The sequence below is a fragment of the Acanthaster planci genome, linkage group LG11 (assembly GCF_054643075.1).
Source record: "Acanthaster planci isolate LZ-2023a linkage group LG11, COTS_SCS, whole genome shotgun sequence".
Taxonomy (NCBI): Eukaryota; Metazoa; Echinodermata; class Asteroidea; order Valvatida; family Acanthasteridae; genus Acanthaster; species Acanthaster planci.
The window spans coordinates 17668159-17684482 of record NC_141787.1 but is presented as its reverse complement, the minus strand read 5'-3'; the positions used below and the strand labels follow the sequence as shown (position 1 = coordinate 17684482).

At 42.9% G+C, this 16324-nt stretch overlaps 1 protein-coding gene across 1 annotated transcript; it reads right to left on the bottom strand.

Moving 5' to 3' along the window:
• Positions 1-2235: 2235 nt before the first annotated feature.
• Positions 2236-14979, bottom strand: LOC147797532 (cytochrome P450 3A13-like). Its single transcript, XM_087143255.1, has 13 exons — positions 12504-14979; positions 11794-11865; positions 9727-9795; positions 8261-8332; positions 8035-8127; positions 7679-7750; positions 6668-6840; positions 6179-6300; positions 5779-5913; positions 5338-5564; positions 4668-4805; positions 3871-4030; positions 2236-3023 (listed from the first exon to the last, which is right to left on the bottom strand). Exons 1-13 carry the CDS (start codon positions 12650-12652, stop codon positions 2946-2948), a joined length of 1560 nt encoding a protein of 519 aa, XP_086999381.1. The 5' UTR covers positions 12653-14979; the 3' UTR covers positions 2236-2945.
• Between the last annotated feature and the right edge of the window lie 1345 nt (positions 14980-16324).

Sequence of the window (16324 nt, the reverse complement as noted above, 5' to 3'; positions counted from 1 at the left end):
TTATGGTCCAACCATAGTGAGCACTCCTACAAGGGATCTTCTCTTGTTTTTTTCCTGTAAGTGGGCGCTAAAACTATGGCTGGTCTTCAGTACAAATAGTTCGCAAAATGTTACAAATCCCAAGCAGCTACTAAGCTACTTTACCCTTTTTAAATTGATTGGGCAGCTGCGTAAATTTTGAACAAAAGTGAGGTAACGTCGAAAACCAACCAGAGAGTGTTTTTTCTGCAAACTAAATACAACTGTTATGCCCCTATGCTCACATTTAAGTCATCGGTCACCCTGTCACCGTGCCTATCAAACTCATTTATAATTTGCCGGAAATGAACCCAGAGAGATGAATGAACTCTGCTGTGGTTGTAAGTTCACAGCAAATCACTTATTATATTATCACTTACTTATTATACCCGCAGCACTCACTTGTGGGTATTCAGAATTAACTGGCATAGTTTCTTTAGCTGTATTGCCAGCACAGGGGTTGCCTTACTTTGTACGGGGTGTTGGGTTAGAGTTACGTGAAGGAAGTGACAATTTCATAGACTGGATTTTATGGTTGTAGGCTAGGAATTCTGGGATTTAATGGATACGACTAGGATAAAGAATCCAGACATCATTATGGATAGGATATATGATATGGATTAGCGTCAGGGATTGAGTTAAAAGGGTTCAGGATTTGGCATAATGGGATATTGGGTTGATTAGTTTAAGGAATCAATGGACATGTCTGAATACGGGCGTTTCATAATAGTGCACCACCAATGCGCGTTTGGAAAGGGTCGACAGTTTTCACGCACTTTGATTGGTTAACGCCGCGTGGCCAACTCTTAGATGTGCACTATTGTGAATCGCCCGTATTGCTCCATTTCGGACAATAACGCGTTCTTTATGAAATAATATTTTGAAATATCATTAAAATATGACGTACACAACCATCCCCGTAAAATGCACGATCGTTGAGGTAAGGAATTTCGAGATTTTCATTTTCGAAATCCCAACAGTTGGAGTGGTAGTCGGAATTTCATGTAACCTTTCAGTTACGTTCACACAACGACTGTTAGCTCGTCACTATGAAGTCTTTGTTGCACCGTCGATGGGCTGAAACTGTCTAATTTTGTTTTATTATATGATCACAGTTTTGCAAGCGGGGAAATGGAAACTTGCCTACCGTTGGGGGCGTCCGTCGCCTGACCTTGTTGGAACTCATTAATAAATGTTCATTCCTCACCCCAACCTTACTTATCAATAAAATAATCGATCTTTTAACCATTCAATAATTATTTATTCTTTAACCTAACCACAATCGTCTCTATCGATAAATCCCCAAATCTTCACCCCAATCCTAAACCCGACCCAACTCTATAAACTGCTGGATTCCTTCAATCCTGTCAAATAAATACCCATATAATCGTATGGATGAAATTCTCGCTTCCTTAACTTAATAACAACCCTGTCCAACTTTCTTTCCTTTTCTTCAACCTAACTCACGTAATAATTACGTGTATTTGGTTCCAAATTCCTTACCTAACCCTACACACCGTGTAGGAAACAAGCGCATACCTCCTGAAGTTTTGAGTCAGGGGAGGTGAAACGTAAGGAATGTGATGGTTAGCCCCCCCCCCTTCAAGTCCCTCGTACTCTTTGTAGTAAAAAAAAATGAGCAGTTCCAAAGAGGTCAGACTTCCACCTTCAAATTGCTGTTTTCTGTGACCAGGGACCTTGTCAATGTTGACCGGTTCGATCAACAAATTTTCTATCATTCAATTCGATCATGGAAAGAATTGCATAATTTATTTCAAGCAGTCACTTCTTGGAGCTGAAACTCCAAGAATCTATCCCCAGTTCTCTTTGCAGTATAAATTTCTGGGGCATTTCCGATGGGGCTTGGTTTCTCAAAAGTTATTCCCTCTCCATCAATATTTGTCAGTTTGCTTTGCCTCTGTCTGTAAGAGGCCCGTGACTAGACAGACAAGACACCCTAAATTGATAAAGGCAGGCGACTTTAATATGATTTTGTCCTGCGCAGCTTTCACAGAAAGGAAACGGAGCAACAGAAATCGTGGACTTGTTTTCGGCAATGGTACATTACTAATTAACGAACAACCCACCCCCCCACCCAACCACCCACCCACCCACCCACCCACCCACCAACCAACCAACTAACAAACAAAAACCCGGCACAACTGAGCATTACATTTCAGTACTATTTTTTATTTAAATGGTTTGACATTTGTATATTGAATCACAAAGCACTGCTTTCTTTGAAGCATTTCAGTTCATTAACGATCTTTAATACTACAATAACTAACAATATGATGTCTCAAGTAAAAAAAAATTCCTAAAACATTTCGGCTGTCAATTTTACATTGCTTACCCAAGTATTTATAAAACAAAAATATAATATATATTCCAGTTGCCACAGATAGATTTATATCTTTATTTGACGAAAGACAACTTTTGTCTTACACGTACAAACTCATGACCTCAAGGGACTATCGCTTAAACCCAAGTCTTTCAGAGGATACAAGTATGCTAAACAATAATAAACAAACAAACAAACAAACAAGCAAACCATCATATACCTCAGTCGTTTTCTCGATTCTTTTTGGAGAAAAGTCCATCACCGGTGTTTTTAATAGATGAGTGAAACTACGAAGCATTATGTGTTGTTCGATGTAGCTCAGTGATCTTCCACCTAGATTTTTTGTTGTTGCAAAGCTAGCTTTCTTGTGGGGTCATTTTCAGTCAGTTTAGTGCCTGTCTGCTATTTTGGGATTACACAGCAGATGTAAACTTCATTGACAAATGCAACCACTCACAGGCGGGCTTAATGTTGTTTAATTTTTACTCAAGACCTACAAGTACTCAAGAAATACGGGCATCCACTAAACATGCTGTGAAACTCAAAGACATCCATTTCCCCTTCTTTCCTCACACCGCAGCTCGTCTCAAGCCAGAGGCACAAACTTCAAGGGCACAGAGTGTCGAGGGGATAAGAACACACCTTTGCCAAGTTCCAGAGTTTGCTAAACATGCAGGGAAAAGAACACACGAAAAGTGCACTAAATCTTCCGGTGACCATTCCAAATGGAAAACTCATCAAAACTACAACTGGTGGACAGACAGGATCTAGTAGAGAAAGACGGTTTGTTCAAAAGTGTCTGCAGTAGCTGAAGGCCCTTTTCCAATACTCGACTTGGGCTCCGTCTCAGGCTTCGTTCCCAAAACCAATCCCCGATTGTGGGCCTGAAGCGTTTAAATTAAATTGGATTACTGTAATTTCTGGCTCTCTTGCATCTTATTTGATGTTTTGTGGCACTATTAGACTAATTACTGCGCTTACAGCTTCAACGTCAGCTGTTGCAAACAGTTGAAGCCACAGACGGAGCCGAAGTTGAGTATTGAAAAACGGCTGAAACATCAGCGTTTGAAGTCTTGTATTTTGTATTTAAGAGCAACTGTTCAGCCCCTGGCCTAAATTCCTGACACAGATCTGTTAGTTTGGTTCATTGCTAAACTATCCATCTGCTTCACTTCACAAACTTTGACTGACAGAGGCAGGTCTTGTATAACAGTAATCGAATATTGGTCAAACCTACTGTGGGTATTACGCACAAATAATCCCTAGCCAGTATGAGAGATTGGGCAGACACCTGAATGCCATTTGCATGCTTCACTTATGCAGGACCCTTCAGGGCTGATATTTACTTGTCGACTCTATATCATATGCAATAAGCTCACAATATTTGAGTTGAGTTCCCAAGAGATGTAATTTCCAAGCAAATGAGCACCCTCTCTGGTTCATGAATGGAACCAAAAACTTAACGACAGTCAATGAAAATAAACTCCTCTTGAATATTCATGATGTCTTACCGGTGTGTCTTCAGCCATCTGCATCTTGAACTCTGCCAGGATCCTGGCCAGAGCGATCTTGATCTCGGCCAGAGCAAAGCGGTTGCCGAGGCAAGATCGAGGCCCGTCACCAAAGGACAGGAATGCATCCATGTTGAGACAGTTGTTTTGAGCTGAAAACCTGTGCGGAAAACAAAACTGGATGAGAGGTTACAATTATGCCCGTTCTACTGGCACAAAGAGGGGAAATGAAAGACGAGCTTCAACTTCAAAGTGACCCCGCAGCTGTGACAGAAAGAGATGGACACTGTGATGCTTCTGCCACCATGAGCCCACGACACGCCTGATGGGGACACCGACTCATTTTTTGTTTACATTCAGATGAAAATGATCCCCACAACCATGCACTTTGTGCCACGTTCTTGGGAATGAGAGTACATGTGACACACACGAGTGCTGCTCATGACAGCCTGATCCAGTGTGTAGTCACCGCCCATTATCCATGTAGAGCACAGGCGGCAAATGCCTCTAGGCAAGAGCAAAGTACAACTGACACAGGTGCATCATAGAGATGGTGTGCTTCCTGTTACCCCACTACACTGTAATGCAGTTGGATAATATCTTTTTACTGCCAGGGGCAAAACCATGCATGGTACCTTCACTGCATCTTTTGAACTGAAGGGAAATTTGACTGGTCTCAGTGTTTCACTAACTTGTGAGATCTTTCCTCTGAAGAGGAACTAATTAGTCACATTCCACCACGCTTTACCAGTGATAATTAAGAAGTGCCAATTAGCATCCAAAAATGATCAACTCACCTGTCTGGGTTGAAGGTCAAGGGGTCAGGCCAAAGTTCAGGGTCGCGATGGATGGTCCAGATGGGCACAATGAATCTTGTTCCTTTCCTGATGCGCATACCTTGCAAGGAGGTATCTTTCGTACATTCGCGAGTCACCCTGAATCCGGATTTGAAATGACTCATTAATCATTGCTTCTTGTTATTTATTTCTGGTAAAGGATTCCTCAAATAGGGCCTATGCCCATAATATACATGTAGTATAAAGCTCACAAGTCTGGCTATTAATAAAAGATCGCTAACATTTTGTTAACCTGCAGAAGCAGACAGGGATTGGAAATGCATTGCACATGCTTGACTGGGTAGCATCAAGCTTGGGTCTCAAGAAGGTGAATAAAGTACTTCCGAGCCAACCTGTCTCCTTATTAATGCTTGAGTATCTGCTCAATGAAGGAACAAGAGGTGGCATGATTTTATTTTCGAATGGTGTCCTTTACATGGGAACAACAGCACATGCATGGACAGGTTCGTGCATGTTTGACGCAGGACTGGCTGAGCAAGTGCAGTAATTATTAGAGAAAGGCACAGTCTTTACGCGTGCAGGGCAAGCCAAGTTGGAATTTGCTTCCATCAGCTGTCACATCTTTGCCGGTGGGGCAGTGGCCACAGTCAGTCCGCATCATGAAAGTTACCTGGCAATTGGCGGGTATAGTCGCAGGGCTTCGATCACCACCTTATCCAAATACGGCATCTTGCTGATCAGCTCAAAGGTCACCTTGTGAGATCCTGAACCTCCAATAGTTGCTCTGACCTCAGAGGCTAATTTCTCTTGGACATCTGGATGACAGGCTAGCAGGTATGAAGCAAAGATGAGACAGGCTGCAGTAGTCTCGTATCCAGCAATCAGAAACATCACACACTGAACATCAAAATGGTGAATTGTAGTTAAAAGTAGATGCAACACTGTGAATATCAAATTCTAACAAAGACTTTCCAGAGAAAACTTCTTTTTTAAGGTAAGGGTGACTTCAAAATGTCTTCAGCCAGTTTAAATAAATGGCAGATCACTCCAAATCAATGTAACATGTCAGTAGTTTCTCAAAACGGCACAAGAAAATGTAGTCCTTGGTTACCTGGGCAACCACTTCATCTATGGACAGCTTGACCTTTTTCATGCCCATCTCCATTGGTGAACTCTGACACCATCCCTCCTCGTCTTCATCTTTGTGAGCATTGACCATAGGCTGCATGAAGTCAACAGAATCCCCCTGACAAGCCACACAAATGAGACAGGAATCAGCTGGTTCATATGTTTGTTCAACATAGGATTGTACGTGTAATTAATTCCCATTAATGAAACAACTGGTTCCTTTTTGATCTCATTAGGTTTTGTTTTGGCTTAGTAAGCTTATTTTGCGCCAATAGTTACAAGATGCAAGTGCTCTGCCTTCTGATCATAAAAAGGAAATTTTTGGCTGAAGTGTGTTTACAATGCTGTACCATCCAATAAAATATACAAGAGTGTTGTTTCACCTGCATACGTCCTTCTTTTCTCTTTTTAAAGAGGTCAGCAGACATGTCAAAAAAGAAGTTCTCACTCTCTTGAGACACCAGGCCAATGTCAAAATATCTGATGATGGCATAAGGTATGTATTCTGCGGGAGATCGAATAAATATGCCAGAATCAGGACTGTCATTGTCAATTTTTGTCACAAGAATTGATTATTTGAAAAAGAAAAGGTTAGATGTAGCAAGTTTTAGCGACATTTTACTAGAATCTGGAAAATCAAACAAAGCGAGGCTTCATCAGTGGAGGTGAATTAGGAGAAAGTTTCAAAGCCGTTTTGAAAACACCATACATGTACATGTTTCTCAGGGACTAAACTGGCAGTTATTCACATTTCCCACTTTGAAGTCCACTTGTTCTATCACCAGGACTATGTAGCCTCTCAGAAATGGCTGGCCAAATTCAACCCACACTATGCCTCCGTCATCAGCCTGTGATGGCTTTCGAGTACTCACTTTGGAGAATCTCTATCAGCAGCCACTTGGTGGATTTCAGGCGCGAGAAGAAGTCCATGGCATTCTTCTCAAAAGCCGCCAGGGTAAGGCTCTCGTCGTCCTCCGAATGGCTATGGAGTTGGAGGCTAAAGCCAGCCACACCTATGCAGCAGATGCTGAATGCACCATACAACCTAAAAGACACAACCTAAGACGGCTTGGTGCTTATACTGAGTGATCTGAGGGAATAAAAACTCTTGCAAATTCCAGTCAAGCTGCAATGTCTAATACAGAGAAAGTTAAGGTGTAGCTGCAAAAAATTTTCTTAGACACAATTTTTCTTCCACTTTGTATCCTTCTACAGTGTTTGAAAACTCCTTTTCATTCCTATTTGGTTAACTGCAAAGGTTTTTTTGTTCAAATTGTCAACCCATAATTTACTAACTGAAAACATTTCTGAAAAATGTATTGCTCTGCAATAGAACAACAATAAATCATCAATGAGGAAATGGACACACCGGTATTAATTTCCAATCTAATACGTACCGTGAATTTCTGTTCCATTAACAACGAACATTTTGAAACAAAACGACAAAGGAACCTGAGGAAATTTTCCCTCCGTAATCTGAGAATGTGAATAAAAAAGATGACCAGTCGTGTTACAGACAGATCGCAGGAGTATTTTCTGACAGGCATACCATTTACATGTAGGCTGTACATTGGCAGAGGCCATTGTTTCCCTAAATGTAAACAGTGCCCTCTGTTTAAAGCTTTTTGAGCAAAATATTCCTGCCACACCCAGCTTGTTGCTTGCACTGCCACATTCATCGGCTCATTCCAACATACCAGCCATTTCAGTGTACCGTATTTTAAACTAATTTTGCATTTTTTGCCCTGCCTGACGTGTATTATGCTCGGCCTTAGAGGGCACACACCGAGTATACAGTGTAATAATACACGTTGGGCAGGGCAAAAAGTCCAAAATTAATTATTTCAAGACATAGTCATAGATATCAAGACATAGTCACGTACAGGTTCTTGAAAGATTTCACTCCGTGAAATGCTCCTGGGGAGACACGCTGTAGCTTGTTTTCAGATAATCTCCTGCAGATGAAACACGCATAGAAATGATAAGCACGCATGTTTTAAGAAGCGGCACGAATGATTTGTGATATTACTGTTCAGCCTATTGGCTTCAGTGCCCGATCCCAACACTACGGCAATGTTCACTTGCGCTATCAACTTGATATAGGCCTAATGGCGCAAATAACGTGACATTTTACTTGGTTGAAGGACAACAAACATAACGTAGCTATTAGTTTGAGGGGGGATGATTGATATTACAATACATCATGCCATTATACACCAGATTCAACTGCCTTACTTACAGAAAGTTAATGTATTTGTCGCGAGTGTCTTGCTTCGTCTGACTGAGAAACAGCCCGGGTGGAATTTCCTCCAACTTGCAGTTGGCTAGAGTTCTGCATCGCGAACAAAGATCATAAATTGTAACAAGACACGTGTCTATCGCTTCAACGAAAAACAACACAAACTTAACACTCGTTAAGAATGAAATGTTAACCTATACTATTTTGACATATGAATGATGCTTACATGAAACTGAGTTTCCATACGCTCCCAAAGGTGTGTGGCCTTAAAACCTTCAAGTCATTAACGACCAGCCACCTAATTGAACAAAATGGAATATGAGACAACAAATCAGTGTTGTTGTCGAAACCACCTCAAGACTAGACACAAGACCATGCACAAGTAACAGTGTGCACAGTGACAAAGGAATGCTTTAGTATAAGACTTAAAGGTTTTCATGGTGAAAGAAACTAGATTTATAGTAAAAGATTGCGGTAACACCATGTATTTATCTCTTCTTTGAGTATGTGTGGTTCTGAGAAGAACCGGGGAATAACTCGACGTTTCGAACAGTGTACTCTGTCCGTCTTCAGGACACTAATGCTTTAGAGTCAGTTCATTTTTTAATAGCTTGTGACTTGAACTCAGTCTGGAGGTCTTGAGTTGGTATCGTGTGGTCTTGTAAATAAGATGTTTTAAAGTGGTCTCAACTCGGCACTACCAATTGAAGTACAGTTGCAAAGTTATTTCTCTACCCACAATAATCCGCAAATATTTCTGTTCTTGACCACTATCACTATCAAACATTAAAAAATAACGACCTTGACTGCTAAAAGGCTATTATACAGTAAACTTGTTGGCATTTGACACGGTCACGTATGTGTCCGATATTTCTTCGGCAGTATATCCGTAGAGGTATTACCATTATCTCTGGAGTTTTGCGATGTTACACAAACTTTACACTCATTAAGAATGAAATGTTAGCCTAAATATACCACCCCTGTCGGTAAACGAGGCTTTCACATCAAACTACCAATATTTGAAACGACATACTTTTAGTCAATTTTGTGATGTGACGCGTTAATTAATAGGCAATACTCAACGTCGGAACGCTTCAAAGTGAACGTTTTCTCTAAACAATCATGTTTAATAAAGCAAACTTCAAGGCCATAAAATGTGGGTACGAAATTATGCAAACTGATCTTTTCCGACAGGAAATAAATGAGAGAAAAGAAAACAAAGTAGCCAAGATTTGACCCACGGACATCTTCCTTGCTTAGCCCGTTCCTTTCTTTCACCCACAACTTTTGCGAGCCATTTTTACTGACTGGTATTTTTTTCTTCAATATAATTTACCATAAACAACTGTACTGCCCGGTTGCATAATCTTGGTTACTTCTTTTAAATGCACACTTCCATGTACAGGGGCATTCGGTATACAAACCTCGTTTATAAACAGCAGTATAAGTAGTGGGATTTGGTGAGAATCACCTTAGAATTAATTCCCACTGACGTAAGCTCTTTTCCTATTTGAAAGACAACATTGAGACTGTGGCCAATTCAAAACACAACATTTCTTGAACTCATCATCGTAGCTACGTAATTCTATTACCAACTTCAGTATGGAAAGTTGGGCCAATAAACTGTCCACTGCCAGTACGAAACTTTTTTGTGTGTATTTTATTATAACAAATACGTAATGCTGAACTTACAAGGCAGTAAATTGCAGTCCTCTTGTGTTGTCTGGTCCAAGTTCTTCGAGTGTGTTGAAACTCAACATCCTGAAATATCAGATGGGCAAAATTTGCTTCCAATTAGTGTTTGTAAAATTGTCAAGGTGCTGTTCTTTTTTTTGCAGCACGTCACATGCAGAATCTCTCGCAGACTGTCCACCAAATTTAAATCAACAATATTTTGAAGAGGAAAAAAGTCAGTGTATACTCAACTCGATATTGTGCGGTGGACCAGTGACAGAAATGAGATCACAGTTCGTTTGAACACAATATGTGAATAGCATCGCTGCGGCATTGCATTATCTTCTAATATTGTTTGCCATGATATGGGCGTTGCGAATAAGCCTTTGCGAGTTACATTTGAATGAACTCTGGTACACCGAGTTCTTTATATTCACGTGAACATAAGCAGTGAATTCTCCATGCTAAAGACATTGTTTGCCATATCTCGTGATTCGGGGCAAGCGTTTTCTTAGTTGCATTAAGAGACGCCTTGCACCAATGCACTGTTTTCAATGGATAAGCAGTGTACAAAGGAACCAGTCCATTCCATAGATAATGGCCATTATGCAAAAGCTTGCTTGCAATCACTTAATGCGTCAGTTTTAGGGGTGTTAGCGCAAGTGGTTAACATGGGGTGCGTTCGATTAGCTTCCCTGAACACACCAGTGTTACACTCAAGGGAAGCCTCAAAATGAGGCTTATCGAACGCTGCAGTGTGTTTTCAAGGCATTCTGGGTAAAAGGTCAAGTCCCCGCCTCGTTCCATCGTGTACGTCCATGCTCGAACAGTCCATCCGTGACGTCATTACACTCGGGCAGCCTCCAGAGACCCGCTCGCCAGCTGGGGTAGTGGCGGCTGACACCAGGGCAGGCACGAACATCACGTGATGGCTAAACGAACGCTCTCATGCAAGTTTGACTTAACGTGTAAGCTAATCGAACGCACCCTTTGCGTTTAAACGGTGTCTCTTGTCCTTCTTTTAAATTGCCCCTTCACTCGAATTTGCCCATTCATTATGGAACGTCCGGAATTATAGATTAATAGTTTCGTACACACGGCACATCACGTTGTGCACCGTTATGCAAGCCAGCGATTGGCAAAAACTGTGCTTATGTGCGGTAGCCAAAGAGAGAGCATTTTGTTTGCGTCACGTTTAATCCCATGTGCGTGGAGATATGCAAGCTCAAATGACACAAACCATAAAAAACCTACGTGTTTTTTTAGCAATATCACTGCTCGTTTCAGACAGCGTCGATACATCGGTCGAAGCAAAAGAGGTTCTCGCGCTTTTTTTCCAAAAAAAGTGTCCAAACTGCTGAGAGAATGAATAAATAAAATGTTTAAAATCAATTGTGCTTCCAACATGTTTTGACATCTTTAACCAGGAATAAGAGGAGTGGTCCTTCAAGTTTTCAATAGCGAAGCATTTCAAGAGGATACCCCGCACGATATGTGGGGCCGGGAAAGGGGGACCCCCCGTCTGATGCACAAGCTGTATACCCTATGGCATTGTGCCTACTGCGCCCCCCTCGGAAATCTAAAAGGAATTCCAAAGATTCCATTAATTCAAAAGAAGACACAATAGAGGAGATCCCCCTTTGCCACATAATATCTTGCATTATGTTCCAAAGACTCCCATTGCGTTATTTTTCTGTGTGTCCTCGAAACTTAATATTAGGCCTAGTTATCACACGAGTGAGTTCCACGAGCGCTAGCGTGAAAATGAATTCATCTTCAGGCAAACTTGACGTGCAGTAAAGATTTTATAGGGGCCTGTATGCGGGCAAACGTTTCACCTTTGAATTTAAAGTAAGTTTTGCAGTTGTGCGTTTTGCTTGTAGCGTAAAAATAGCGCAATGCTTCGAATTAGAACAGCGCATTGCAAGGGGTTTGATATGAATCGTGCAATACAGTTACCTATCACGCTGTTTGTTGCCACGGATTGACAAATCAGAATTGAGAATTGTATGGTTGAAGATAAGTAGCCTTTATAAACACTGATTCTAATTTCACATACAAAACTTTCAGTGAGTGCTGACTTACAATTTAAAAATATTTCTTGGTCCTTCTAACACCTCAGGCTGCATTTCCGATATCTTATTATGCCCCAAGTCTCTGTCAATTGTAAAAGGAGAAAGGGAACAAAAGAAATACGCTGAATTTATCAGGGGGTAAGCTCATCCTGAGATAATTTATCGAGAATTAAAAACACTTTAATTACAAGTGCAAAATTGCCCAATCCCCAATAAACGGAGAAGGGGGGGGTGATTATAGCCAAAATTCATGCGCGTCCTCGGTCCAGGTCGCTCATAGCGACTCTGAATAAGGCTTATGGGGGCTCTTTAGTGTATGGAAACATACCATCGATTATGATACTCTTCTAGGTGGACGACATACATGAACAGTTAAGAGCACCTGACAATCGGACTGCTGATAACCTCAAGTATTCAAATTTTATCAGTTGGGGAATTTCAACCAGCAGTGATTGAAATAATGACTGAGATCATATCGTGGTTGGTAAACCTTAGACTTAATGACAAGTCGGGGTGTGTTTGCTTTCCGTGAATTAAGGCCGAAATCAGCACGGCCCCATAAGTAAAGTGACTGGCTTAGTTTCGACTGATGTAACTTGATGGACCTATAAACTGCAGGGCACAGCTCAATGTTGCGCTGCCTTTGAACACCACCGTGTTGCAAAGTTCAAGACCACACCATAACACGACATCTTGGATTAACTTTTTGTGCATACTTACAGATGAATCAGGTCAGTGCACTTTTTGAAGGTGCCTGTCTCTAGGACTTCCAGGTTGTTCTCCCTGAAATAACTGTGAATGAAATACGCGTAATATCGTTGAGATATTCTGCACTGGAAGAGGAATTTTGGACAGAAACGTAAAAGCATACAGTGGTGCAATTCCGCGGAGGTACGGTGTAAGGTTCCAATTGCCGGGACTACTCCAGTCAGTGTCTGTAGACTATTTTCCAAGTTTAGTTGGCAATCTGGTTTATTGCATTTAAGAAGAAATTCAAGAAAAAACCCTCCCGGTATGTAGTTGCTGTCCCTCCCTTGAATATATGTGAGCTTCAACTAAAGAGAAAACAAAGATAATTAACAGCACGTTTAATAAAGATCTTTTTAACATTACACTCTCCTAATGACTTCAATCTAAATAGAATGAAAAGGCACGCCAGGAGATGAGTTGGTATTCCAGCAATGATTTGTGCGTAATAACCCATAGTAAATTTTAGATAAATAACCCATATAAACGGCTCCATTATTTGCTTGAAAATGGCCTTGACTGAATAAAGATTTCAAATGATAACTTACACAACTGAATACTTCTGAACCCCCTTGGATGTATGATTGCTGATTTGAAACCCTGTTCTGAATTCTGTTAACTTGTATACACCGAGGCGCTAGCGCTAAGTGTGGCCTTTTTATGAAGCGCGCCCTCACGAGACGGCCGTGAAAACTCGGCACTGCTGCAACATGGCCGCCCCCAAATTTCACCAAGAAATTTGCTAACTGTTAAGGCAACGGCAAAAACGTAACACTTCAGTTGAAACGATAAAAAGTTGAAGAACGCAGTTGCGATGAGAACACAGTTTTTTTTTTACTCAAGCAAGCAGTTCCTCGTCCCACAAAGTCTAAAGGGAATGAGAGTTTGGGTTAGTAACAGATTGGCCAAACCAGGAGTATCACCCTCATCATACTTTGCCAGTCGCACCAGCCGGGCCACTGGGCGTTTGTACTCTCGGTCGTTGACTCGAACACTGACTACCCTCACTCTCTGGTCATCACCAGGAAACACTTGTGTAATCGTCCCCACTGGCCACTGAGACCTTGGGAGCTGGGGATCTGCTATCATCACAACATCTCCCTCCGACAGGTTTTCCTCTTCCCTTTGCCATTTCTGGCGGGTTTGCAGGTTAGGAAGATAGGACCTAACAAAGTGACGCCAAAACTGATCGGCTAGTACTTGACTGTGCCGCCAATTCCTGCGACCCTTCAGCTCTCTCTCGTCATAGACCACCATCGGAAGTGCTGGATCCCGTCGCCCCATAAGGAGCATGTTTGGAGTTACTGGATCCACGTCAGCAATCTCAGAGGAGGCGTATCCCAGAGGTTTTGATTTGAGGATACCCTCAACCTCCACTAGCACTGTGCGAAGAACTGCGTCAGTTGCGGTCCTATCTCCAAGTACTGCCTTTAAAGCTCCTTTGGCTGATCTGACTTCCCGCTCCCAAGTACCCCCAAAATGGGGCGCATTGGGGGGGGGTTAAATTTGAATTTGACCTTGTACTTGGCAAGTCGCTGCACAATATCCAGCTCCATTGCCTTTAAAGTCTGCTCGATTTCTGTATTGGCCCCCTTGAAATTTGTTCCACAGTCGCTAAGAAGTTCAAAGGGAACTCCTCTGCGAGAGGCGAAGCGCCTGTAGGCCATCAAGAAGTGATCGGCATCCAGACTTTCTAGAATATCGAGGTGCACTGCTCGGGTGGTCATGCATTTGAAGAGTAGCCCCCATCGTTTTTCCTGTCGCCGCCCAATTTTAACTGTCAGGGGCCCAAAACAGTCTCCTCCTGTAGAGTAGAAGGGTGGCTTTTCCAGCCGCAGCTTGCATTCTGGTAGATCTCCCATGCGGGGCACCCTGGGCGTCCCTCGCCAGCGACGGCATTCTGGGCAAGCATGCAAAATTCCCTTTACCATACTGCGCCCCCGCAAGATCCAAAACCGGCGCCGCAAATGGGCGAACACTTGATCAGTACCAGCCTGATGACTAAAATAGGCATCAGCATCCTTTATCAGGAGTTTTGTGACAGGATGGTGTGGGTCAAGAACAACTGGATGGGGCTCTACCAAAGTAGTGTCTGTTGAGGAAGCCTTCCTTAGGCGACCTCCAACTCTAATCAGCTTGTTAACTGGGTCAAGTTCCGGTGCCAACTCAAGAAGACGACTATTTCGAGACAGCTCCTTATTGGACAAAAGAGCACCGACTTCCTCCTTAAAGGTCTCGCTCTGTGCCTTTCGAAGCAACAAAATCTCCACCTCCTGGGTTTGTTCTGGAGTTAGAATACCATCCAGCAACTGATCATCTGGGTACAGCTGCCTTCCAACTGCACTGACCAATTCTGTCCAACTTGAAAAGGCTGTAAAGTCAACATCAACCTCTGAGGTAGGCACTGTGAGACCACAGAAGACACTCTTGATTTTATATTGTTCAACGTTAGAGTTGACACGAGTTTGTGCCAAGATACATGCACTGTCCTTCTGCCACTCCTCTTGAGGGTCATGAAGCCACCCTGGGCCATCAGTCCATCTGGAGCCTTTCCCTAATTTGGAAACTGGTAAGCCGCGGGTGACATCGTCAGCAGGGTTATCCTCACTTCGAACATAGCGCCACTCCATACCCTCAGACAATGTTTGTATCTCGGCTACACGAGTTCCAACGAAAACCTTGAACCTGCATGACTCTGACTGAACCCAACTGAGTACAGTGGTGGAGTCGCTCCACATCAGAGTATACTCAACATCAACTGTAAGAGCCTCTAGGACGACTTGCGCGAGTTGGGCACCAAGGAGAGCCGCCATTAGCTCAAGACGTGGCATAGATAGCAGACGCTTTGGTGCTACCCGACATTTGGCTAACACAAAGCTTGTGTGGATCTCCCAACGCTGTCAGCGGTACGTAAGTAGGCAACTGCCCCATACAACTTCTCTGCAGCATCACAAAAGACACGTACGGACCTCTTCGCCGTGGCTGTCTCAACAGACGGTGGTGTATAACACCGTGACAACGGTATCTGTGGGATATACTCCAACTCCGTGCACCACTCTTCCCATCTCTGAGTTAAACCAGGATCAGTTACCCTCTGGTCCCAATCCAGCTTTTCTAACCACAAATCACGAACAAGCAACTTGGCTCTAGCTGTGAAGGGTGCAATGTCCCCCAACGGTTCAAATTGACTTGCAAGGGCCCTGAGGGCTATGCGCTTAGTCAGCACATTGTGTACTGGAACCTTGGCTGGGTGATACAGCTCATCACTCTTCCAGTCCCAGCATAGCCCAAGAGCTGGCTCTGGATCGCCCCCCTGTGGGTCCAGTGACAACGACTGTACCTGACGAGTTGAACAAGCCTCATTGGGAAGACTCTCAAGTACTGTGGGGTGACTACTCGCATACTTCACCATCTGGAATCCTACTTCTTGTAAACATTTGCGTGTGCTCTGGACAAGTTGGATAGCCTCTTCTTCAGTGTCTCGACTTGCCAGCTGGTTGTCTACGTAGGTCTCTTTCTCTATTGTAGACTGGACTCGTGGATACTGGTCTACCCGGTCCACAGCAGCTTTCTGAAGGGCAAATGTTGCACAGCACGGACTACATGCAGCCCCGAATGGAAGCACCAACCACTCTATGACAACCCATTTGTCAAGATGCTCATCTTTCCAAAGGAACCGAAACATTGGTCGCTCTTCCGGTCGGAGTCTAACTTGATGAAACATGGCGGTTATATCTCCTGAAACCGCCACTCGACCCTGACGAAATCGTAAGCGAACATCCAACAGAGATGGA

Bases quoted from the DNA above. Each gene is read 5' to 3' on its own strand.
- LOC147797532 (XM_087143255.1), bottom strand. From the start codon at position 12,652: ATGCTTTTACGTTTCTGTCCAAAATTCCTCTTCCAGTGCAGAATATCT. The intron at 6,301-6,667 runs GTGAGTACTCGA...GATCTCCCGCAG, and splicing joins GCTGATAGAGATTCTCCAAA to AATACATACCTTATGCCATC. The intron at 3,024-3,870 runs GTAAGACATCAT...CTGCATGTTTAG, and splicing joins AGATGGCTGAAGACACACCG to CAAACTCTGGAACTTGGCAA.